Source organism: Felis catus, chromosome D3, assembly GCF_018350175.1.
Source record: "Felis catus isolate Fca126 chromosome D3, F.catus_Fca126_mat1.0, whole genome shotgun sequence".
Classification (NCBI taxonomy): Eukaryota; Metazoa; Chordata; class Mammalia; order Carnivora; family Felidae; genus Felis; species Felis catus.
In genome coordinates this window covers 57,721,702-57,748,302 of record NC_058379.1, presented here as the reverse complement: position 1 = coordinate 57,748,302, position 26,601 = coordinate 57,721,702, and the positions used below count along the sequence as shown (strand labels likewise).

Below are 26,601 nucleotides of genomic sequence, written 5' to 3'. Positions count from 1 at the left end.
TTTATATAATTTGGGGACAAGTCCTTCTGTCATACTTAATGTGTTGCAAGAATCTTTTCCCTCCCTGTGGGTTGCCTTTGGACTCACTTCACGGTGTCATTTTTTACTTTTTTTTTTTTAAACGTTTATTCATTTTTGAGAGAACGAAAGAGAGAGCACAAGCGAGCATGAGAGGGGAAGGGGCAGAGATAGAGGGGGACAGAGGATCCGAAGTGGGCTCTGAGCTGACAGCAGAGAACCCAATGCAGGGATCGAACTCATGAACCATAAGATCATGACCTGAGCCAAAGTCAGAAGCTCAGGTGCCCCTCATGGTGGGTTTATTTATTTATTTTTTAAGTTTATTTATTTTTTAAGTTTATTTATTTTTTAGAGAGACAGAGACAGAATGCGAGGGGGTTAGGGACAGAGAGAGAGGGAGATACAGAATCAGAAGCAGGCTGCAGGCTCTGAACTGTCAGCACAGAGCCCGACGCGGGGCTTGAACTCACGGACCGCGAGATCATGACCTGAGCCGAAGCCGGCCGCTCAACCGACTGAGCCACCCAGGCGCCCCAGTCATGGTGTTTTTTTAATAAACAAAAATTCTTAATCTTAATGAGGTCCTACTTATCTTTTTTGATAGTTAGTACACTTTGTGTCCTGGTTTAAATTGTTTCGCCTACACCAAGGTCTCAGAGATATTCCCCTAAGTATCCCTCTAAGCTTATTACCAAACTGTCTCCTTTGGGCTCAACAGCTTCTGAGTCTGCACCAAACTATCATATGACTTGTGTGTGCCATGGCTTTACTCTCATGAGTGGCAGGACACGACCAGGGCAGGCAGCACAATGACCTACTTGGAGGGCCCACTTCCAGAATGCCCCATGGTCAAAGCACTGGCCTTGCCCTCCTATCCAAATGGATGGAGAAAGAAATACTGCCTCACGGTATGTGGGAATTTCTATGCTTGATTTTAGTTTCAGACCGTGAAGAAATTAGTCAAACAGAATCTTTTATGCTGATCATATTTAAGATGAAGAATAAGTTCAGACAATTTTGCTTTTCCCCTCGCTGAATTTTCTCTTAAAGTAGAACTTAACTTTGTTTATATTTGTGCAGAAAGAATTCTGGGCCTTTGGGCCTTGTTTTTCAAATACCACTAGGGGTGTTTTGTTTTTAACTGATGGGGAGTTACTGCAGGGGACAGGTCTACTGTGAACCCAATAGGCATTTTCCTTTTTACAATAGTCTTAAACTGGAGGCCACCCCTTCCACGTTGGAAAAGACACTGAGAGGCCCATAGTCTGACCAATTCTGTAGGGCAGAGTTTTCTTCAAAGCCAACCTTACTTCCCAAATTTGGGTCTCAGGCTGATGTCACATTTCTTAGGCTTCAAAAACCAAACAACCAAACAACACAAACACAACCAAACAGGAGCACCTGGGTGGTTCAGTCAGTTAGGCATCTAAATTTGGCTCAGGTCATGATCTCACGGTTCCCTAGTTCACCACCTGAGTCGGGTTCTGTGCTGACAGCTTGGAGCCTGGAGCCTGCTTTAGATTCTGTGTCTCCCTCTCTCCCTGCCCCTCCCCTACTTGCTCTCTGTCTCTGTCTCTCTAAAATAAATAAGCATTTAAAAAAAAATTAAACAAACAGGACATTGAATGTTGCTGAGCCTTTCAAAAGTACAACAGAAACATTTAAAACAGTATTAAAGTATATTCTAGGACGAAAATACTATGGGTGAGGAAAAGTAAAGCCACAAATTCAGAGAAGGCATTTCAGCACACCTAACAGACATAAATTCATATCAAAAATATACAAAACATATTTTAAAAATAAAAACACAACTATAAAATTGTGCAAAACATATGATCATGGCCCATAAACATGTATGAAGAAATAGTTTAACCTAGCAATCAGGAAATATAAATTAAGACCACAATGAGATACCATCTTATCTCTGCTTGGAAAAATTAAGACGTCTGGAAACACCAAGCGCTGAAGAGACTATAGGTCGTCTGACTCACATATTGCTGACAGGAGTGTGCACTTAGGAAAAAGAACGTATATTTTTTATCATGTCAAGTTAAATTCCTGTACCATGAGCCAGCAGTGCCACTGCTTGATGGCACTACTATACCCCAGAGCAGTGCTTCTGACTAGGGTGATTCATCCCCCAGGGGACATTTGTCAATGGAGATCTTTTTAGTTGTCATGACTGGGGAGCAGGTGCTACCGTCTCCTGGCAGGTAGAGGCCAAGGATGCTGCTAAATATCTTGCAAACGTACAGGACCGTCCCCTGCGACAAAGAAAAATTCAGTCCAAAATGTCACTACTGCCAAGGTTGAAAAACCCTCCCTAGAGATACTGAAACACTCGTGCACCAAGATAGGAGTCTAAAAATATTCTCAGCAGCACTTTTTGTAATTGCCAAAAAATGGAAACAACCCAAATGCTCACTGGCGACAAAAACAATCAACAGGTTGCGGTATATTCCAAGCAGTGAAAATAGAGGACAGTTGACTTCATGTGACAATATGGATGAACAGGAGCTGCATAATGTGGAGAAAAGAAGCGCAAAAAGGAACAATAAATATGACCTTCCTGAAAGTTCATAAAGGCAAAACTGTAGGGTGGGTTTAGTTACATGTTTGATACTACTACGAAACAACAAAAAACCTGGTAACGATAGACAAGATTTCAGAGTGCGGGTTACCCAGGCACAGAGATGGGAAAGACAGAAGTGCATGGATGGACAGAAGTTATGGGAAACGCTCTGGGTTTTTAGCCAGGCCATAGTATCATTGGTGTCCTTTATACCAATAAGTAAATTGTACACACAAATAAGCTAGAAGAGGGCCACACCTGGATGAGCAAATGATAAAGTACCATAAACCAAAAATTATGAATGCTCCAACGCCATACAATTGTGATTTTTACAACAATTTTTTAAAGTTGTAGGTTCACAGTAAAATTGAGATGATGTAGAGATTTCCCATAAATAGGTAACAACATTTTTTTTTCAAAAGCAAAAAATTTTAACTACAGGGCAAGAGGGCCCTCTCCCTTTATCCAACAAATATTTATTGAACACTTATTATGTGCAAGACTCTGGTTCCCACCCTTGGAGCTTACAGACCCATGGGGGGGAAAGACATTGAACAACTAGATGTACCAAGAAGTATTCACCTGGGGAGTGGGGAGCTGACTGGCCGTGAAAGTGAGAATTCCACACAATGCTCTTGGGGTGAAACTCAGAAGGCCAAGGAGAGACTGACCAGAGGACAAGAAGAACTTTTGCACATGACATTGCCTTACTCAAGTCTTAGGATTCAGTCCAATTTACCCAGCCAATACTCTAACCCCTTCTACCATCTCTCCAACTTCATCTCCTACGTTCCCTTCCTGTACCTCCCTATTCCAGTCTTCATCAGTCTGTTGAGGTTTCCACCCAATGCCCACGGTATGTCAGCTTCAGGGCCCCTGCAGGAGCCACTTCCCTGACTACAATGACTCCTCCAGCTACTTTTCTGGGGGACCAGACCCCCAGGGACATCCAGGAAATATGTGCTGACTGTTGCAGTTCTTTGGCACTGTGGACCTAGCATGACGCACAGCACAGAGGCACTTGCTAAGGGTGGTCAAAGAACAAGATTGACAAGAACAGGGGCACCTAGGTGGCTCAGTTGGTAAAGCGTCTGACTTCGGCTCAGGTCATCTTGCAGTTTGTGAGTTCGAGCCCTGCGTCAGGCTCTGTGCTGACAGCTCAGAACCTGGAGCCTGCTTTCGATTCTGTGTCTGCCTCTCTCTCTGCCCCTTCCCTGCTCACGCTCTATCTTTCGCTTTCAAAAATAAACATTAAAAAAAAAAAAAAAAAAGATTGGCAAGAACAGAGATATAATCTCAGAGACCTCCCACGTTGCAGAAGAGAATGATGAGGTCCAGAGAGGGCAAGTTCACACAACCAGCCAAGAAGACCTCCAGTCTCCTGATATCCAGGCTAATGTCTTTTTTTTTTTAAGTTTATTTATTTATTTTGAGAGACAGAAGAGAGTGCAAGCAGGGGAGGGGCAGAGAGAGGGAGAGTGAGAATCTCAAGTAGGCTCTGCACTGTCAGCACAGAGCCCGATGCAGCGCTCGAACGCACGAACCATGAGATCATGACCTGAGCCGAAATCAAGAGTCGAAGCCTAACCGACTGAGCCACCCAGGCACCCCCAGCCTAAGGTCCTTCCTACCAGCCAGCTTATCCCCTGAAACCAAAGCAGAATCTCCACTGGTTTCATCGCTCTAGCATCACTGCACTATTCTTCCAAAGCAACTATTCTTCTCCTGCACTGTGCTCAATCCTCCCTCCTCTTGCACGGCACAGACAACATGATACACGGCATACTAGAACAATGGACAAAGCTGCTTATGGGGCCCAGTTACCCCAGACCTGCCTGGTTGCCCTGAGGAGATCAGTGTCTTGACATAAGTATGACACTTGACATAGGTATGACATTTGAGGCAACTAATTGGAAAGCTCTGTCAGAAGGTTTAGATAAGAAGGTTTAGATAAGAAGGTTTAGATAAGGTTTATATGCTCCATTTAGTTCTGTAAAATGTACATGACTTATCAAAATTAGATGAAAAAGAATCTCTTAGAAATGTTTTGTTAAATTTATGACAGAGAAAGCGTCCCCTTGGGCTCCGTCCGCATCACTCTGTGTTAACAAATACTTAAACCAGTTTGAATTTAGCTTTGTGGTGACTCACACTTTCTGTTAACTTTAAGACTGTTTCTAGGTTACCAAGGGCCAAGATGAGATTTGAAAACTTCCAATTAGTGATCTTAATCAGTTAAGACACATATCTGACCAAGTGAAGCAGTGATTTCATTCAAAAATAGTTTTATTAGCCACTAAAAAAAAAAAAAAAAAAGCTTCCCTTAAAAGATTTTTGCCAGCCAAAAGAATGAAAAGACATTTAACTGAGCCCAGCTGTTGCTGATGTTTCCATGGTGAGAACCCAAAGTTAGACAGGAAAGTATTTATTGTCCCTGTAGCATGCAAAGTTTAGAAGGAGTATGAAGCACAGGCCATGGATACTGAATATACCTAAGAAATGGACCACTGGCCAGAATCTTCATGCATAAGCCATTATTTTGTTATTCTGCTTTATTTTTTTAAGTTTATTTTGAGAGAGATAGCCTGGGCAGGAGGGGCAGAGAGAGAGAGAATTCCAGTCAGGCTCTCCAGTGTCAGTGCAAGGAGCCTGATGTGGGGCTCAAACTTACAAGTCATGAGATCATGACCTGAGCCGAAATCAACAGTTGGACGCTTAACCGACTGAGCCACCCAGGTGCCCCTTGTTACTGCTTCAGAATAAAATACTAATGGATCCAACACACTCTTTCTGCTGAAAACAGTTTAATATAACAGAATTCCAGTCTGTAGAGTATAAACAACAATCGGAAAAAATGCATTAGCTAAGTTGCAACCAATTCAGGTGTAAAGCAAATCAATTCAATGATACCTATAGGCAGTGAGGTGCCTCACTACTTTATGCGGACTTTGATTTTATGTTAAAAAAAAAAAAAAAAAAACCTTTATTCTAAGCCACAGATACTAGTAAACTCTGTTAAATGTCCCTTAGAGGTCTAGGAGAGAAGTGAAACCAGGATAAAGGGAGAATGGAATTCTCTATGAACTTTTGAAAACAGAAGAGACGCCAAGTCCCAGGCTGAGGTTTCAAGATGGCTGCCTCCAGAGGTGGAAACAGCCCTGCCCTGGGTCTGGCTTGGCTTCCTACTTATCTCACCCATACAATAAAGTGGAAAAGCAGAAAGGGAGCCCCCAGCTCTGGCAGCCTGTGAAAGCTGAAGCCACATAATCGTGTGGCCATGAGACAAGTCCTCCCACTTCCAGAAGGTATGCCACTACTAGTCTCATATGTGTTTACTGGTTAAGCTTAATTTTAAATATTTCAAGTAATGGCCCCTCTCACACACACATTCTGTGTCATGTTTTTCACAAACGGGAAGAGAAGTATACTGAAGAGTAAAAAACCTTTAGTTATCAATCAGGGCAACAGGATGTGTGTGTGTCTTTGAGAAGCACATCCCAAATGTAATCACCATAAGGAAGCCAATGCGTTTCAGAGTTTGTGTGCGGTAATAACTTTCTAACTCATGACTCAGTTTGATTCTAGAATTCTAATGGCCTTTTCACATGCTTTGGATTTGAACCCACCAGAGTCAACTCTTAATATGGCAATAAAGTACACATAATTGACATCTGGAGATAAACCTCAAATCTTATATTTCAGCCAGGGTTTTTCTCAACAACCTCATCTTCTATTTTCTACCCCCTCAAGTCATGCCTCCAAATTACCAAGAGTAACCACATGACCTTGTCTGGGTAGCATTCGCTTTCCACTTCACTGGCCGTCCGCTGGTGAAGATGCCAATGAAGAACGAATTGTACAAAAAGGAGGTAATAAGAGAAAAAAAGAACAGCAAAGGGCCAGAATTACCTACAAAGATTATTGCCAAAGGAACTGGGCACGTGCCACCAGTCCACACGTCGCCCTGCATAATCACACAGTTTCCACAATGTTCCAGTTTGAGGCGCAGCCTGGTCCGAGAGGGAGGTCCAGCCAGCAGTGATGACCACGGAGTCTTCCTCTACTGTGGGCCTCAAATTCTCCACGGCAGAAAGAAACCTCCAGCCTAGTGATCCTCACCCTTGAGATACATTATTTTTAAATGTCAGTGCTCAGGTCCCACCTTCAGAAATTGTATTCAACTAGTTTGAGGTGTAGCCTGACCATAGGTGATTTTCAGTGCTGCACACGGTTGAGAACCACTGCCTTAGTCCAAGGTACCAATGTTTTTCAGTAGTTCTGCATCAACGGCTACCACCCAGGGTCCCACGGGCCACTTTTCCTCACCTCCAATCGGATCCCCACCAGGAAGACAAGCATCTCTTCAGATGTGCGTGGCTAAGCTTTACATGCCAAATAACCACCAGACTCTGTGCTTTGGTTTCCAAGGTCCTCATGACTTCACCTGTTTTCTCTGCAACCTCATCTCTGTGTCACCTCTCTGTCCCCATCCACACTCTATAACCTTGTCTCCTCCTAAGACTCCTGTTCACTACCCAGGGCCATCAAGCTCTTTCCTCCCTTTGCCCTGTGAACGTGGCATTCCCTCGGCCCAGTGAGTTCTTCTTAACCTTGAAAATACAGCCTAAACACCAGAAGAGACATCTTGGACGACCTTCATCCTACTATCCTTCTTTCTAAAGAACCTTTTAAAATTAATATGCAATTACAGGAATATCTGCTTCCTTCAAAAAGTCGAATATTACCAGGGAGCCTGGGTGGCTCAGTCGGTTAAACCTCCAACTTCAGTTCAGGTCATGATCTCGCAGTTTGCCAGGTCGAGCCCCACATCGGGCTCTGTGCTGACAGCTCAGAGTCTGGAGCCTGCTTTGGATTCTGTGTGTCCCTCTCCCTTTCTGCCTCTCCCCAGCTCATGCTCTCTCTCAAAAATAAACATTTAAAATAAAAAAAGGAGAATATTACTGATAAAAATGAAGTCCCCTTGGATCAGAGATAACCACTGCTACAAATCAGGTGAGAAAATAACCAAGTTAAAAAAATTTTAACATATATTATACTACAATCTTTTTATACAGCAACTGACATAACAAGTGGGTTGGTACTTCTGAGATGGTACATTTCCTGTAACCGCTGGCTGCATCCCATAATCTGTTTAGTCCATGTGGCACTTACCTAGCCGTTCCCCAGCTCTTTGCCCTTACAACTGCTCTTCCTGTCCATAACCTTGTGTCCTTCTGCAAGTTCTCCTCAAGGGTATATCCTCATACCCCTGAGACCCTCCATCACACAGCCCTGTGTACTTCCTTCAAAAGCCCTCTTCCCAAGCTGCCCACATTTACTTGCTGCAATAATTACGCGCGCACTGTCTGAGGCTTCAGGAGCGTCATTTGCACCATTTCGGCTCAGAACCAGGAAGGTGGCAGGCACAAGAACATATGAGCTGAGTGAAGAATGCATCAATATGATTCTTCTTTCCTTTAGCCCATCAACTAGTATTTCTGCCACAAACTCAAGGCAGTAATCGTAATATAAAATTTCAATACTAAGAAGTCGGTTAATGTAAGGCTACTCTGAAATGACTTGCTCAGTACTGGGGATTTCTCTCCTAGAGGCATGGCGGCTTGCTCATTTCCTTACAGACATGAGCTATTATGATGTGGACCCAAGTCCCAAGTCCCAGCCATTTTTTTTTTTTTTTTTTTTTTTTTTTTACAAACACAAAGGTACCTCATCTTGGTTTCATGTTTTTTTCTCCACTTCATGATCAAAATTATTTACCTTTCTATTTGGAAGATCATTTTACAAAGCTTGTCACAGGTGAAAAAAAAGTTTTTAAGTATCTTCTCAAGTCTAGGAAGTCAGTATTTGTTTCAGTTTGGAGGCTTGGCACGGACAGAGTCACAATACCCTCTGTCCCACTCATACTCTGCCCTGTCCTGAGACCTCTGGGAGACAGATACCTGCACGCAGCAGGCCCTGACCGACCACTTCCCCGTGGGGGCCCATCTCTAGCCATTTTTAATCTCATGTTTATAAAATCAGAACCACACAGTTGGGGGGGAAAAAAACTCTCAGGAATGGAACTGTTTTTCTGGGGCAATGTGAATACCGTAGTTGAATATTCCTGAAGTGTGATATAATTGTCTCTGAATTCCTGAGTTAATGTGTCTTTGGGAAGCATGCTCTATCACAATCATCAAAAGGCATTTGGGCTGCAGATACCTGTCCCAGATGTGCCCAGGCTTCCTTGAATTCTCCAGGGCACTCTCAGAAGACAAGGCTGGCTTCCCTCTTGGCTACGCCTCCCTGGGATCCCTCCAAGGAAAGCAGGCTGGAGGGTGGAGGGTGGGGGTTGGTGGGGGAGTAAAATTCACTCATTTACTCTTTTTATTTAACATACTCTAGGGGTGCCTGGGTGGCTCAGGCGGTTGAGCACCCAACTTCAGCTCAGGTCATTATCTCACAGTTTGTGGGTTCGAACCCCGCATCAGGCTCTGTGCTGACAGCTCAAAGCCTGGAGCCTACTTCAGATTCTGTCTGTCTGTCTGTCTGTCTGTCTCTCTCTCTCTCCCTCCCTCTCTCTCTCTCTCTCTCTCTCTCTCTCTCTCTGCCACTCCCTCGCTCCTGCTCTGTCCCTGTCTCTCAAAAATAAATAAATGTTAAAAAAAAATTAACATACTCTGTGCGGAGCATTCTCATGCTAAGCACTTTACCTGGCTTACTCCTTGAATTCTCACAGGGGCTTCTGACGTTGGTACTATTATTGGATGAGGATCTGAGGCACAGAGTGGGTAAGGAGTTTCCCCAGAGTCACACAGCTAGTAAGCCAGGATCTGAGCCCAAGCAAGTAGTCCAACTCTAGCATCTAAGCTCCTAACCACTATGCTACTTCTGCTATGATAATTTCTTTGTGGCTGGGGGGTGGGAAGCGTCTTCTAGGTAAGGACAGGAAGAAGTCACTAATCCTTCCTTCTTCCAGATTCTTTCCTGAACATCCACGGCTTTCCTACTGAATTCATGAGCAATGGTGTGCCTACCAGCTCTCAGTCCTTGCCCATCTCACCAAGGCCCCTTCCCACCAGGAGGTTCAATGACACCTTGACGTAGGGCACCATGAGACATATTTGGACCATAACTACATGAGACATATTTGGGCCACGGCTACAGCCCATGTTAATTTGGGTCAGTTTCTGAGCTGTAAAAATAATCTCACTTAGAAATAAATATTTTTTCAGCATGAATACAACGCTCCTGAGATCACAGTCAGCATGTTGAGCACGTGCTGTGAGACAAGAATGACGTCAGGCCAGGTCTCTCTTTCCTTGGGCCTCCCCTCTTCAATTTCCAAAGCCTATTCCCAAAAGGCTCTCTTGCAAAACGAGACCAGCCTCACTTCTGGCTGCTCTTTCTTTTCTGCCATGTCAGATTTGGCCTCTTCAAGCTACATTTTCAGGGTTTTATCTCCCTGTTCGTTCAACCTTTATCAATGCAGAAATACCACCAGGCTTCTTCCACAGACTCTTGTCAAGCAGAGGCAATCGCGTTCCTCCTTGCATGACTGGATTCAAACAGCTCCCTCACTAATCATTAGAACACCCCTGCTCCATTTCCAAAGGGATCCTGGGAATTGCATGAGACAGACACTCACTCTTTGGAGGGGCCACCCATACCCACACCAGCATGGACTATCAAGGAAAATCCAGCTCCGCTAGAAAGGGCTTTGAACATTCAGAACATGGATGGGTAGGTGTGCATTATAGGAAACGTGGTATATGTGTAGGTCAAGGGGAAGCAGGCTTGACACTGAAAGAAAATTCCCAAAGCAAGTCAGAGATTTCACGAGACACAAGGACCTTTCCTTCTCTTTGAAATGTACTCACTATGGCTCCCACAGTAAAGGCTGTCTCTTCCTGAAACATCGCACCATGGCGGCCCACTCTAGCTTGAAAAATATTCACCCTTGAGAACAACCAATTTCAAGGTTCATTGACTTGAACTTCTTGGCACCAGCACTTCACTAGATGCTGATTCTACACGTTGTTTTCCAGGGTTAGATAACCAGCCACTGCCACGCTCACTTGCTCTTTCCCTGGGTTATGGCGTCTCAGTCCAGACTTCAACTGTCACCTACACGTACTCGAGTTCCAGAAGCATCTACCCAACTGACTTGTGACGACCCACTGACACACTTAATGCCCAAAGCTTGCGAAGTGGCCTGACAGCCACCTCATGATGCTGGACCACTGGCTGCCTGGGAATCCCCCACAACCCTTCTTCTCACCACAAAATGCACTCGCCATCCTGCAAACAACATCCTCCCTGAGTCTCCTCACCTGCTCCTACTCGCCACTCTCCTGGTCACAGCCTGAGCCAGGCCCTCTCCTGACCTGTTGGCATAGCCTCACCCATCTCTCTGTTTGCCATCTTCTCTCCACTCCTCAGAGTGGTCTCACTGGAACACAACCCTGATCACACATCACTTAAAATTCATCAGTAGCTATGTTCAGTGTTAAAGATAAAATATTGCCAGTTTCTTCAGAACCTAGAAAGATCCCCAAATTCAGTGTGGCAAAGTTCCAAATATATACAGATACTGGTCGAATCACTACGTTGTGCACACGGAAATAATATAATAGAGTATGTCAATTATACTTCAATTTAAAAAAAAGCAGCAAAGGGGGTATATGTGTGGCTCAGTCCGTTGATCATCTGACTCTTGAGTTTAGCTCAGGTCATGATCTCATGGTTTGTGGGATTGAGTCCCACATCAGGCTCTGTGCTAAGCATAGAGCCTGCTTGGGATTCTCTCCCTTCTTATTTGACCCCTCCCCCAAATAATTTTTTTTTTTTTTTAAGTTTAAAAAAGCAGCAAAGTCCAGGGGCACCTGGGTGGCTCAGTCGGTTAAGGGTCTGACTTCAGCTCAGGTTATGATCTCGCAGTCCCTGAGTTCGAGCCCTGCATCGGGCTCTGTGCTGACAGCTCAGAACCTGGATTGTGCTTCGGATTCTGTGTCTCCCTCTCTCTCTGCCCCTCCCCAACTCGCACGCGCTCACTCTCTCGCTCTCTCGCTCTCAAAAGCAAACATACATCAAAAAAAAAAAAAACAAAAACCACTTAAATTAAAAAACCAGCAAACTCCAAATCCCCAAGAAATCTGCAATCTAGTCACAGTGACATTTTGAGAAACCAGAGATCCTGCAGATCCTGCCCCAGAAACCAGAAGGAGCTTTGCAAGGCTGCTGCTTCCTCAGGCCTCAATGCTGCTGCCTTTTCCTGTAGTTTCTGCCAGTTTCAAGCTCACGCCCCTTGGCCCCCAGGGCTCTCCCCTCCTACCACCCCTTACTATTCAACACTCAGGAAACCAGAAAGAGCCTTCTGGACACTAAATGGTAAATACTGAATGGCTGGCTGTATTCCAGTCGTATCTACCTCACAAGGTCACATCCCTTTTGTTGGTGAAGCCTGTTTATAACAAATCATTTGCCTCAGATAAATCTTCCTAGGCAGCCACTTGCCGCTCACGGTACCAGTGGTTGTTAACCTGGCTGTTGTGAAATCCTCTAGCATGTTTATGCCAGTGCACAAAATCTTCTCTCCAGCTCACGTTCATATTTATTTAACGATTACCTTCTTTAAAAGGACAACATCCAGGAAAGCTCCAGGGCATGGAGTGACTGTGGTAAAAACACTGAGCTAAGCACACGTTTGTGCTGCTTCTCATTCCTCACCCACCACCCTAGTAAGGAGGTACTATCATCCTGAGATTCCAGGGGAGAAGACTGAGGCCAAGGCCAGAGAGGAAGCGTAGTCTGTGGCTGTGAAGACTGAGCAGGTGCTCTCGACCGCCTCAGCCACTGCTCCTTTAAACCGCACTTGGCCAAAGCCACCCCCAGGACCCAGGACTGCACGAGTCACAGAGTTGTAGATGTTGCAGGTTAATACCAATTACACAACAGCTACTTGCCTCAAGTGTTTTGTCTGAAGATCATTGCCGTTGCTAACTGTTTCCAAGAAGGAGCTAGGACTACTCTGCTATTTCGGCTACAAACCCTCCAACTAACTGGCCAAAGAACTCTGTCACCTCTGGCAATGAAGTCCTGTGGACAAGGCGTGAGACAGACCACAGAGCAACACGCTGCCCTAAACTCAGCATCCAAACACGCCTCTTCCCGTCGAAATCTCAGAAGATGAGCTCACCCACCCTGCATGTTTCCATAATTAGGCTCCCCCTTTGCTCACTGGTTCCTGTGGCTGATGGACAAGCGCCAATACCCCTTCCTACTTCTGCAGGAAAACAGAAAACAAGTCCTGCTCCAATTGCCTCCCTCCAGTTCCCACTCTGAGGCCCAGCCTCAAGGCTTGGCTCTCCTCTTCCCACCACCCACTGGGCCACTAACTGGGCCTCACATCAGGCATGAGCCCCAAAAAGGTGAGGACAGCCTCGTCTCCGATAGTTGTTAACTCTGGCTTCCTCTCAACCAGATGACTTCTATCACCAAGATAACGGCTGCTTAGTTACACGATTAACACGAAAGGCTTGTTCCATGGTTGTAGTTATTGCTCTGAACGCTTCAGAACTCTTTAGGAACCGTCTTGTCTTCAGTGCCAATTTTTGAGAAAAACAAGCAAATCAGTATGATTTTCTCAGGATCACAATCTAACAGTGACTGTAAACAATACGGCTCATTAGGACTACCAAGTCACAGTAAATATTTGCTCTGAATGATTTTCTGTCTTTTCAACAAATCCGATTCATCCTCGAGGGAGGAAAAACTTGTTACTACTGAACACATTCTGTAGGTTCAGAGACTAGTTCCAGGGGTGTTTGGTTCTGAATGCACACCCCGGACGAGGAATGAATGGGTTCAAACCCAGCTGTGCCGCTTGCCACCCGTGAGATCGGGGGCAAGCTCTTTAACCTCTCTCTGCCTCAGTTTCCCAGCCTGTAAAATGGGGAGGAGTCTTCTACTTTCTTCATGCCATTTACAACACAGGTAACTTTGCTTAGCACAACAGCCGGCACCAAGTAAGTGCTCCATAGCGCTAGCTCCGGCTATCACTACTTACCTCCTAGAGAGTGAAGACGCAGCACAGCAGCCTCCCAGCACAACACAGAGGCTCGTCAGGAAGAGGATACACTTCCCCGAATAAACACGACACCGAAAAGATGCACAGGCAAATACCAACACGTGGCATACCCTAGCAATATACCTTAGGCGTCCACCCAAAGGCATCATAAAAGGTATTTAATAGACAAGGAAAAATATTTATGACACAGTTGTCAAAAGTTAATGCCTAGAATGTATCGAGAGTACTTACATTCTGCCTGCTTTTGTATCTGAAAATTCCCGTACTGAAATATGAAATATTGACATAGAGTAGCCGTTCATCAATGAAAATGGACGAACCATTCAGGAGACAGATAAGCCAAAGATATAAACAGGCCATTCTCAGAAAAGCAAAGTTCAACAGCCAATGGAGCAATTAAAGGTGAACAACTTCAATAGTAATTTAAAAAAAAATGCAAGGTGAAATGCTGAGGCACATTTCACTTTTCAGAAATACTAATTTCTGAGAAACTCCTAACATCCAGGGCTGGTGATGGTATGAGAAAATGGTCAATCATATGCTGAGGGTGGGACAACAAAGTGGTAGATAAAGGCCAATACGGTGGTACCATTATTTAGAACGTAAGAGTCCTTTGATCTAGAATCTCACTCCTAAGCATCTCTCCTGAAAGAATGCTAACATACGTGTACTAACACGTTTGTATATGCTCATTCCAGAAAGTTTAGTATTAGAAAAAACTTCAATCAAACCATGGCAAGATGCATGAAGGCGTCCTGTTTTTACAGTATGTCCCTATAACGGAACACTAAGCCACGATTTTTAAAAATGTACGAACATGAAAATCTGGAAGTAGTAACACGTAAAGATGGCAATGTGTACCTGATAGTTGCTTACTAATTGCCAAGTCTCAAGGATGTTTTTTTCTTTCTACAGAATCACAGGAAAAAACAAACGTATTTTACAAAAATGGGGAAGGACAGGGACTCTGGAGGCAGACCACCTGAACTTGAAAACCAGCTCCACTATGTATTAGCTGTGGGCTCTGGACAGTCCTTTCAACACCCTGTGCCTCAGTTTCTCCTCCTTCCACATGGAGATAGTAACCACACGTAACTCACGGGGCAACTTAGTGGAGTTGGTACACTGAAGCTCTTCGCATAATGCTTGGCAGATAATGAGGTGAAGCCACTGTTGCAGCTACTGCTGGTATTATTGTCACCTTTGCACTATATAGTCTAAATACTTCCGTTGTGGGGGCGCCTGGGTGGCTCAGTCGGTTAAGCACCTGACTTCGGCTCAGGTCGTGATCTCGCGGTTCGTGAGTTCAAGCCCCGCATCAGGCTCTGTGCTGACGGCTTGGAGCCTGGAGCCTGCTTCAGATTCTGTGTCTCCCTCTCTCTCTGGCCCTTGCCCTCTTGAGCTCTGTCTCTCTCTCTCTCTCTCAAAAATAAACATTAAAAAAATTAAAAACAAATAAATACTTCCGTTGTATATTGCATAGTTGGTACCACACATTTACATCCTATACCTTTTTTTTTTCGAGAGAGACCGCGCGCGCACGTGAGCACTCTTGAGCACAGGAGGGACAGAGGAAGAGGAAGAGAATCTTAGGCAGGCTGCGCGCCCAGGGCTGAGCCAGATGCAGGGCTCGATCTCACGACGCCGGGATCACGTCATGAGCTGAAATCAAGAGTTGGATGTTTAACCGACTGAGCCACCCAAGAGCCCCATCCTGTATCATTTTCATTTGGAAACACAGAGTTGCTCAGTATTGGGTGCCCCCTATGTGCCTGAGGTCATATCTAAATGGACACACGGCTATTGATGGCAGAACCAAGCAGCCTCTTCCATGCTTCAGTACCCCCATCCTAGGTCCCCTGCTGCAGCGATTCCAAATGCCACGCTGGGGAGGACTGTGCAGCCTGGGTGCTTGTGTACTCTTTAGGAGCCACAGCCTATTCTCCACCAGCAGGTGCAGACTGAGCTTCTGATGCTGGGGTCTGCACTCTGTCCCCACACGATACCCCGGCCTGACTCCTCTTCCCTGAAGCACAAGCGGACTGACTAGCTCCCGGGCAGCCCCTGTGGCCTGTAGCCCACCTGGGCATGGGCCCTCCTGGTTTCCCCTTCTCTGGGATTAGCTGGAGCCAGGCTATACCATGCCTCTGCCATTTGCCGGTCTGTCTACAGGGCAGACTGTGTCCAGTCCCTCCCGGCAGCAAGCTCAAGGCCTGGCCACAGTCCGTTTACTTCCTTATTGCTTTCAACGTATTAGAATGTGTGCTTTTGCGCAACACACATTAAGCCTTTAAAATGTTTATCTCTTATCTAACTTACATGACAAAACAGCAATTCTTGAATTTAACTTTTTTACCTCCTGACCACCAGCTGAGAATACCACCAGCCAAGAGGAAAGTGTCCATTGCTCCTTCTCAGCCCTGAGTCCTCAACTCCACTTGAGCATCTGTCAGCCCTGGGTAGACAGAGGGTCTCTAGAGAGCTGGTCCCATGTTCCTACTCTTCCCAATAGATCCCTGAGCCTGGCTGAAGAATGGCACACCTTCGGTGATATGACCATTGTTCTGTCTTGCCGCTTTGTTGTATGGCTGGTGTCACGTTCCATCGTGTCAATTTTGGGGAATATGATAGATGTGAAGCTGATTGGAGTTGGGTTCACGGGGCATGTGGGTTCCTGAGAAGATCATGAGATCTAGTCAAACCTCCGGCCCCCCCAAAGAGGGTCCCTAAGAATTTGAAATGTAAAACTTTGCCAAATGAGTTAAGACAAAAACAAACAAAAAAGGGACTCTACTTTCTAGCTGGTAGCCCAGAACTTTGAGAATTATCTTCTTCGAAAAAAAAAAAACTTCGACTCATGCACATGAACATTTGAAGGCAGACCCACAGAGTTCCATGTGCCTCTAAGAAAAACACTCCCTTTCCAACAGTCAAAGTACTTCCTACCTCAGAATCACCCCTAGGAAGAATTGAAAATTGTAGCCAATTACATGCTGTCCTTTAAGGTGGGGTTTCTCAGATTCAGCACCACTGATGTTTTAGAACAGGTATTTCTTGGTTGGAGAGGGCTGTCCTGAGCATTGTGGAATGTTCAGCAGCAGCCCTGGACTCTACCCATCAGGTGCCATTTGCACTCTGCAGCCCAATTATGGCAACCAAACATGTGTCCAGACATTGCCAAGCGTCCTAAGGGACAAAACCGCCTCCGGCTGAGAACCATGACCTTATGGGAGCACTGGAACTGATTCCAGGATGCTCCCACCTCCCAGAGTAGCCCAACCTTTCCTGAACTCATGGCCACATCCCCTTCTCCCCACTGGCTTTGTGTGTCTCCTAATCTAACTCATCTCCTGCCTTTTCCAATCCCTTCAACCTTCTTCTGTGCCCTGGAATTTATGAGTAGCTCTCAGCAAGATCCCCTATAGTCTCAACCTCTTCATGGAATATTCCTTGCTCCTACCCTGAACTTAGGACACCGTTCCCCACAGCTTTCTCATATCACATGATGGGCTCTTCTCTCTTACCCCACATACTCCTCTTTGCCAATTCCAGATCATTTCCCTCCCAACCTCCCTCTAGAAACCCAGCCCCTTAGAACAGGAGCTGGCAAACTATAGCCTGTGGGTCAAATCTGGCTTACCGCTTGTTTTTATATAGTCTGTCAGCTAAGAACGGTTTTCAAATTTTTAAATGGTTGAAAAGCAAACCAGAAGAATATTTCATGAAATGTAAAATTCAAATCTCAGTGTCCATACACAAGTAAACGCATTTGCTTACCTATTGTCATAGCCATTCTTGTACTACACAAAGGCGGAATGCAGTCGAACGGTTGCAACAGAGACTGTCTGACCTGCAAAGCTTAACATACGTACCACCTGGCCCCTGACAGAGAAAGTTTCCAACCCCTTCCCTTTGAGGCACGTGGCAGCGGTCTGTACCATCTGCTCCCAACCAGTTGTCACCATCTACTACCCGCCAGGTCACTCTTCCATGTGTATTAAAATATACACAGGACTGAAGGCTGGATGGCACAACTGCTAACATTAGTGGCTGAAGTTCAAAATTACCTCTACAGGTTGGAATGTTGTGTGGAAATTGACAGGGTGAAAATTTTCATATATTAAGTCCCATGCGATGTTCATTATCAGAAAGACTGGCATACAAAGCAGGAAGAAGATCTGCTATGTTTTGACAGAGGGGAAAACCACGATGAACAGGGAAACATTATGGGGAAATTTTATCCATGTGAGAGAATGCTAAGCAGCAATAGAGCTATAAGATTATGGAACGCACTTAGGTCAGAAGACCTTCCTTAAAGAGGGAAAAATTCAGGACTAGAGATAGGTGCCCCAGAAAGGAGAGTGTCTGTGAGTGGAAGTTCACAGAATGGTCTCCTGCTCTAGGCTTTAAGACTTTTTCTCCTAAGATTATATCCTGTTACAATTTAAACCAGAAACACTGATCCTTCTGCTGATTTGAGGCTAAAAGTAATTTTTTCTTGGTAAAAAATGAAAGCACCACCATTTTTATTCCTTCCAGTGCAAAGATGGAAATACAAAGATGAAATTTATAATTTAAGTGCAGGGGCGCCTGGGTAGCTCAGTCGGTTGACCGTCTGACTTTGGCTCAGGTCATGATCTTGCTCATGGGTTTGAGCCCTGTGTCAGGTTCTGTGCTGATGGCTCAGAGCCTAGAGCCTGCTTCAGATTCTGTCTCCCTCTCTCTTTGCGCCTCCCCTGTTCAGACTCTGTCTCTCTCTCTCTCAAAATAAATAAACATTAAAAAAAAAATTAAAAAAAATAGAATTTAAGTGCAAAGATAAAACTCATTACGGCACACACAGTCACAAAAGATACTTTTAGGTGACAGATGACCAATACTCATACTTGATTTGGTAAATGCTCAGTGCAGAAGTGTAGGTTTCTTAAGAAACGAAAACAACCCAAAATGTGTTTGGAGTCTTAGTCCTTACTGGAACTAAAACACATAGCCCGGTAGGCTTAAGTCTTAAGGAGACTGAGATTTTTCTGCTTTTCAACTCTTCGAATTTTTATATTTACATCAAAAAAACACACCTACATGGTATGTAAATAAAATTCCCGCTCCAAAAAGTCAGAAGCGCTAATCTCACTCAGTGACTATGTTTGGGAACGGTGGATTAGGAAGTGGTCCTGTGTGATCTGGACATTGAAAGGCAAGGGCCAAAGACTTGTGTTTAACCCATAGCTCAGCCCCTTAGTCCTGGGATCATCACAAGTCACTGACCCCCAGTTTTCTCACTTGTAAAAAGAAGATGAAGACGCTTGTCCTGCTAGATCCTACAGAGAAATTCAGATGACGTAAAAGGACCACCTGAGTGGAGAGGCACCATATGCATTTTAGGGCACCATGAATCTCTAACCTCTAACGCGTTCCTATCTTCTTTTCAAAAGTACTGGCATTAGTTGCATCAGAATTATAAAATCCAGCCTAAAATTCGTATGTGGCATATGCAAGGCACGTTGCTACAAGTTAGAAGTAGGGCCAGAATGCTCACACAGATGAAGAGCAATCGAAATCAGGCAAGGCCTGTGGGCACAATGAACTACTTGACACAATGAACTACTTGATTCAAAGACACTGTTTTGAGGCTCAGATGTTGAGCAGGTGACTAAGCTATGCATGCAGGGCTTATTTCCCATTTGGCTTCTCGTCACCCTTTCCCCCTCTATTCCACTCCCACCTCTGCCAAAACTCTACTGTTGTTTGGGGACCATAGGGCAAAACCCCTCCAATAGACTTCATGGATGAAGCCACTTCATAATCAATCTGTAAAACGTTATCTGTCTTTCTAAGTGGGGAAGTGTATTCTTCTCAAATAAATGCACTAAATTTCCATCAAAGTACTAATGTCAGTAAAATGAAAAATCAGTCCTATTTGAAAAGAATGAGACAGGAAGCATGCAGGGCTGCATGTGTGACCTCGCATTCGAGATCCCTCCAAGCCCTGCACCTCAAAACCATGTGCCCATGGTGGCTCACTGCACTTCTGTCATCCTTGCCAATCTGTCACAAGGCATGGCCATCTAAACTCACAGCATGGGGATGGGGATCTTTGAAAAGTATAATAGCAAGAAACAGACCAGGAACATACAGGACACAAGTTGAACAGAACAAGAGAATGCCAAGTGCTGCTGACGGGGACTTCAAATAACCGTCCCCGGCATCTGTGGTGGTTTTACATAGAGATTTTTAATCTACTGTATACACTTTTCTCCATGTTAATTTCTGAAGCCATTAGCTAGGAGCAGAGCTGGAGAGAACTTTAAGTGCCCTTTGAGCACTGCCTAAGTTTCTTGAAGATCTTAGACTACAAGGTGTGATGTTTATGGTGGATGTTCTCATTCCTCAATTTGTTTAGAAGTTTTAGTCTTTTTTTTTTTTTTTCACTTAAGAGAGCTTGCTGTACACAGATTCTCAGAAACAGAAAAATCTGTAGATGGGCAATTATGTGGTAGAGAAGGGTGTCAACACAGACTGTGGCTCACACATCACTCCCACTCCATCTGTGACAGGAGGCACCCAAAGGCATGGCTCGTTAAGTGATTCCACGAGTACCAGACTGCTTGGGGCATCTGTCAAGGTGGGTGTTCCCTTAGGGATGAAAGGAAGGGACATATCTTGATCACTCTCTTTCTTAAGGTCATCCAACTGATTCTGAGTTATTTTCTTCTTCACCAGGCAGCCTCGTGACCCGCACTTGGCTCCCAGGTGGATCTCCACGATGGCAGAAAATGCTGCGGACAAATGAGGTAAGCAGGGCTTCTGCACGCCAGCAGCAGGAGGTGATGCGCTGGCAAACCAGTGTCCCAGTCAGTCCAGGTGGACCTGGCTGGCATGGACTGGTCCACAGAGCTCCATCATCCTAATGAACTGACAGCATTCACTTGGGAAGATAGAAGTGGACCCAGACTCCAGAACAGCATGGCCATCCTTTTGCTGCACACTTGTTCTACAGAACCATTTCTAAGTTCCTATAGGTTGTGTCAAAAGGTCTTCCTTTGTATATCTGTACATAGTTTCTTATGAGATTGTCAACCTTCGTATTTCTTCTTATCTGCCAATCTCATTCTTAGTTTCTCCCAGCCCAAATGTGAGGTTCGTAAGGACAGAGATCATACCTTATATCTTCACGGCATCAGAAAGTCCTGGACTATAACACATTCTCAATAAAAATGTTCGCTAAAACAAACACTGAAAAAGTGACGGCGATAGTATTTACCGAAATTTACATATGCTTATATATATATCATATACCCATATATAAAATGTATTTAACATAATATATATTTACATATGTTTACATTCATATATGTAATTCATACAGGTTTCTTCTATTTAACTAAAACCAACCTCCACCATCTACTGCCACAGTATCTCAAGACTCTTACAATCTTGCATTCACGTGAGGGCACACCATTTACTTCCAGGTAAAGTTTTGGGGTTTGGATTCTTTTCTATTTGATAAAGCACAGCTTTTGAGACATTACGGAGATACGGATATAAAAACACAAATGGGTGAAGAAGAGCTCGTGGGGTTAACAAGATCACATCTACGTGGGTCACCAGGGCCACCTTGTCCCGGGGTGCTCCAAAGGACTTCGGGGTGGTGTTTCAAGGGTAGAGAAGAGGCAGGGGGGAAGTCAGGAGGGGTTAGGAGGCCAGCAGGGAGGGGGTGGTAGTGGGTGCCTGTGGGGATGGGACCCCTCCCACCTTTTCAGGATCCTTGTGCCCGCCCCCCTCCGCTCCACGGCTGGGTTAATGCTTACTTTTCACAGTGCTCTCGTACTTGACCGGGCTTGAAGCCAGGAGCCGACTGGGAGCTGGGACTGGTGGGGGCCGACACAGGACTCCTGATGCTTTGCACCGAGTGCCTGCGGCTCCGCCTGCGGTCCAGGCCCCGCTGCTCGCCCTCTCCGCTGCCGCCTCCGGAGCACACGCTGGCCCTCCTCCGGTCCCGGCGCCCGCTGGGGGGCGGCTCTGCGGTCTCGTCGCCATCCTCGTGCCGCAGTGCCACCTGAAAAAGCAGACAGCGCCCGGTGCAAGGTCAGACTTGACATCCTCTCCCAGGCCTTAGGTGTGACTTTGCATTCCACGCTCCCCTTAATGAGCATTTAACACTGTCATTCCATCCTGCTAACTCAGCTTCTCTGCAAGATCGTCACATCCGCACGCGTGCCAGAGCGCAGTCCGCGAACTTAAAGATGCTTGCCACCGTGTATTTTCCCAAATGGGTATGAAAAAGCCAACAGAGATCATGAGTAGGTCCGAGAAATATTTCGTAATTAGACAGGATCTTTACCCTGGAGCCCAGCACTGTCATTTCCTGGGCCGCGTCTCTCCTGGACCCCCCTCGGCTCTGTTCTGGTCCAGGAGGTGAGGTCGGTCCTGAAGCCCAGCGGCGGGGAGCCCTGAAGTTCCCGATCATTCCTGAGCTTGCTTCCCAACGAGGGTGCTCAGAAGAGCACAGCAAGGATTCTGCCCAGAGGCAAGAGCCACAAGGCGCCTGGTGAGCGGATCTGGCCTCACCCACGGATCCGTTGCAGAGGCCTATTCGGCAGCACGTACGGCCTGATGTCAGCACCTCTGCTGGGCACTGCTATCAGGCTACCCTCCCATCCCGGCCCGGGGTTGGGGGAGGAGTCCCGAGTTACATTCGAGAGCCTGCATATGCTAGTCACGAAAATATATACCCAAAATAGACTTCACCTCTAGATTAGTTTTTTTTTTCATCTCCTCTTAAAAGTAATGCATATTTGTGCAGAAGAATAATTGCCTTACACTTTGCCACCGTGGATTTCCCGTGGAAACCTGAGCCAACTGGCAGCATGCCTCCATACAGCTATCCTCCTCCAAAGGGTATTCTACTCCTGCTCCTAGTTGGCGCCCTCTCAGGAGGCCCTGCTCTGCCATCTCCTAATCTCGCTTTGTCCTGGATCCTGCTCCATGGCTGCCTCATTTTAGGTTAACACCATCTGCCTATGTGTTTGCTTGCCTCCCTGCTTCTCCACGCCTGTCCTGCCCAGCCAAGGGCTACACTCACCTGTATCTCCAGCTTCTGTAAGGGGTGTGTGCGTGCGTGTGTGTGCGCGTGCGCCCGCCCTCTCTAAAACTAGACAGTAGGAAAGCACAGGTTGTCCTTAACTAGATCTGTGCACACTGGCTGTGTGGCTCACGAGCCAGCTGTGACCCGTAGCTAATAATTTGCCTTCTCTCTAGCTCACCGTATGAGGATAACAGTATTGCATTCGTGGGACCGCGGTAAGAATAACTTATGTAAAGATGATCTATGTGACTGGTACTCAATAAATACCCCCCAGTAAACATGCCCACCTATTCCTCCCTCTCACAGATATGGCACGCCCGAGCCAGCCCCGGCCAAGTCCAGCAGCCTCTCTGACCTGGCAACCGAGGAACTACACAGTCCTACATCCCCAAAGGTGCCAATTCTCCAGCCACATAGGTGCTCTTGGTCACATTTTACAACTCAGACCTGACGGGTGAGAGAATGGAGAATATAAAGACCCAGATGGCTAATCGTGCAATATGGCTCTAACATCACCTATCTATAGAAAACCGACCTATTGCGAAATCAGTGGTGTCCCGTGTCCAAAGTGTTCACACCTGTGCTCATCTAGCAAGGTGAGCTTGGCTGTGTCAAGACCAGGTGGGCCACTCTCATCCCAGTTCACAGGGATGAACACCTAGGCCACGCGGCCTGTTTCACAGGGGTGCACCCACCATCCACATGTCCCAGGTCCAGTTTCCTCTGGGTCCGGCTTTTGAGTGAGATCGATTTTGTGAAACCTCTTCTATCTTCGTGCCAGATACATTTTATAACCAGCTCACACAGAGGAGGACAATTTGATAATATTGTGACTATTTGTTCTCCCAGAATTTACTAGTCAGACATAATGTTGGGAGGTTTGACGTAATAATTGATAAGAGTTCAGAAAAAGCCTTGTTATAAAATGTCATTGGAAAGTCTGTTTCCTAGGGGTCTTCTCTCCAATACAATTGCAAGAACTAAGAATGAAGTTATACATTGGGTTAATCACATTTACCATCTCAACATTAACACTTTATACTGCATTCTCTGGGCAAGTTTGAGAATGATTGTACACCTGATGAAGGACAGTCTTTTTAAATATTTCTAGCCAATCATTTTTCCTTCAGTTTTAGACGTAAAAATTCTAGACCATTTGAACTTATTCTGACCCGAAGTATTGATTCTGCTTCTTATTAAGCACACATTTGGAATGATAAGATTAGGGGCTAAAGTAAAGTTCAGATATTTCTAATTCCTTGTCTAACCTCAGAGATTCAGGGATCAAATAGTGTTCCTTCCCAAGAGGCACACTCTGTGTGCACAAAGTGAAATCCACTTTAACTGCCTTTTGTCAGAGAAGATGGAGACAATCAAAACATTTAAATGGAAAGAAAAACCTGGAAAAATTATCAAAGCAACCCCATAAGATAAATTTTAATGGGGGCTTTCTAAAGTTCAGATCCTCAGCAAAACACTCATCTCTTAAACAAAAAAAACGAGAGGGGTGCGCAGAAGGGGTAAATGGGGCACTGGATCTGAGTAGATTCAATGACAACCTCGTGCTTCACAGTGAGCAACAAGGGAACTTGAAATTTGGGGCTGATGTTCACTCATGATTTTGTTTTTATAACAAGAATTGTAGAATCACCAGTATCTCCCGAAGACAGGAAGAAAGGCTTTACTTTCACACGCAGGGCTACAGCGGCAGTGCCCAGGTCCTTAGATTCTAGGGAACACAACAAATTAGAGTCAAGAACATGCAGAACTAGCAAAGATCTGGAGAGAACAGCACTTACCACCACTCTGAATCTGTGGTGTCAGATCTGAGTAACTACATGTGCAAGGAGTGTCCCCACCAAACATGAGATGAGATCAATAATGTCCCAAAGAATCTCTATCTAGTCTCTCCCTAATAATGCAGTGTTTCACTTGCTGGGCCCCTCAGCAAGTGCTATTTCTTTTTTTTTTTTTTTAATGTTTATTTATTAAACATTAAAGAGAGAGCGCAAGCAAGCATGAGCAGGAGTGGGGGGAGGGATAGACAGAGAGGGGGACAGAGGTTCCCAAGCAGGCTCTGTGCTGACAACAGAGAGGCCAATGTGAGGCTCGAACTCACTAACCGTGAGATCATGACATGAGCCCCAGTCAGACACTTCACTGACTGAGCCACCCAAATGCCCTGTAATTCTTTTAATTAAATGTAGAACACTACTCATAAAGTAAAACCCACATGAGGAGCAGTCTCCAAATCCAGCACTGACTGCTTACATAGTCTACCCTACTTTACTAGGAAAGCAATTAGAAGCAACTTAGGTTGGCATCTGTGACAACTTCCATCAGTCGTCTCAACGACTGCGAATGATCTGAATACTCTTTAAGTTTTTATTAGGGACATTTTCAAACATACATACAGTGTACAAAGAGAGTACAAAGACTGTGATGTGTTTATTACCCATGACCGTTCAACAAGTATCAACCCTGTCCAACCTTGTGTTACTTACGCCCCACTCCCTGCCCCAACCCCAGACTTTGAGGTAAATCCCAGATCACATCATTTCATCTGTAAAAATTTTAGTATATATCCCTAAAAGATAAGGATTTTTAAAACCCATAACCACCATATTACCGTTCCACTTAAAATAATTTTGTTTATTAACTTGTTTTATTTTTCATTTTTTTAAATTCACATCCAAATTAGTTAGCCTATAGTGCAACAATGATGTCAGGAGTAGATTCCTTCCACTTAAAATAATTTCTTAGTATCATCAAATATCCACTAACGTGAACACTCTTGATAGAGGTCAAAAGCTATTACATTTCTGGGGCACCTGGATGGCTCAATTGCTTAAACGTCTGACTTTGACTCCAGTCATGATCTCATGGTTCATGAGTTCAAGCCCTGCACCGGGCTCTATGCTGACAACTCAGAGCCTAAAGCCTGCTTTGGATTCTGTGTCTCCCTCTCTCTCTGCCCCTCCCCTGCTCATGCTGTCTCTCTCTCAAAAATAAACAAACACTAAGAAAAATTTTTAAAAACTACTTCTTTGAGTTTATATTATATTACTACTCACATCATGACAGGCAACCATTGTTACATAATAGACACAATCTTGTTCCATATTGCTATCTCACACCTTCTTTGTAATCCTACACATATACATCCATACCTACACATCCTGGTTCAGCTTTTAGGTGAAGTGATACCAATGCCAGTAGCATTTCAAGAAGGAACTACGCTAATGACAGCTTGTAGAATATTGTCACGGTGCTGGGCTCCCAGAGAACCACACCTCCCTGTCTCCTCACTCTGGTGTAGCCCCCTCCTACACTGAGTCCATTTTCTATGGGACTTGCTTTGGTCAATGGGGTATCAGCCAACATGATACAAACAAGGCCTGAGAAGTGTTTGCACATGGGGACTTGCCCTTCTGAAATGCTGCTACCATGTAAAGAAGTGCAGGCTAGCCTGCTGAAGACACACAGCCTAGCCAAGAGCCAGCACCAAATGCCGAAGCAAGTGAATGAGGCCATCTTAGACCATCTCTCTGCCCCTTCCCTGCTCACATGTGCACATGCGCTCTCTCTCAATGAGTCAATAGCCAGACTCACAGATACATAATACAAGTTCTCAAACAAAGGAGCTTCTGTCTTCATGGAACTTGGTGGTATTTGGGAGCGTTCTACTTCCCCAAGAGTGGAAGCTCTCCAAAAGGGATCAAAAATCTGTCCTCTTGGGTTTTTATGGTGGCTTAATGGTGGAGTCATGATTGACTAAGTCACTGGCCACTGGCTGATTCAGCCTGCCCCCATCCAGAAGTGCTTTCCAAAAGT

General features: G+C 45.2%; 1 protein-coding gene across 18 annotated transcripts in view; it reads right to left on the bottom strand.

Moving 5' to 3' along the window:
* The window catches only part of FHOD3 (formin homology 2 domain containing 3), a 470,560-nt gene that overhangs the window by 127,846 nt on the left and 316,113 nt on the right, over window positions 1–26,601 (bottom strand). For 17 of the 18 annotated variants that reach the window (XM_023241882.2, XM_023241885.2, XM_045041338.1 and 14 more), the window contains exon 10: window positions 21,491–21,738. In XM_023241882.2, the coding sequence (XP_023097650.2) occupies window positions 21,491–21,738 (248 nt within the window). Of the gene's footprint in view, window positions 1–21,490; window positions 21,739–22,023; window positions 22,290–26,601 lie in introns of those variants that run through there. The other variant, XM_023241894.2, reaches the window with a different exon arrangement.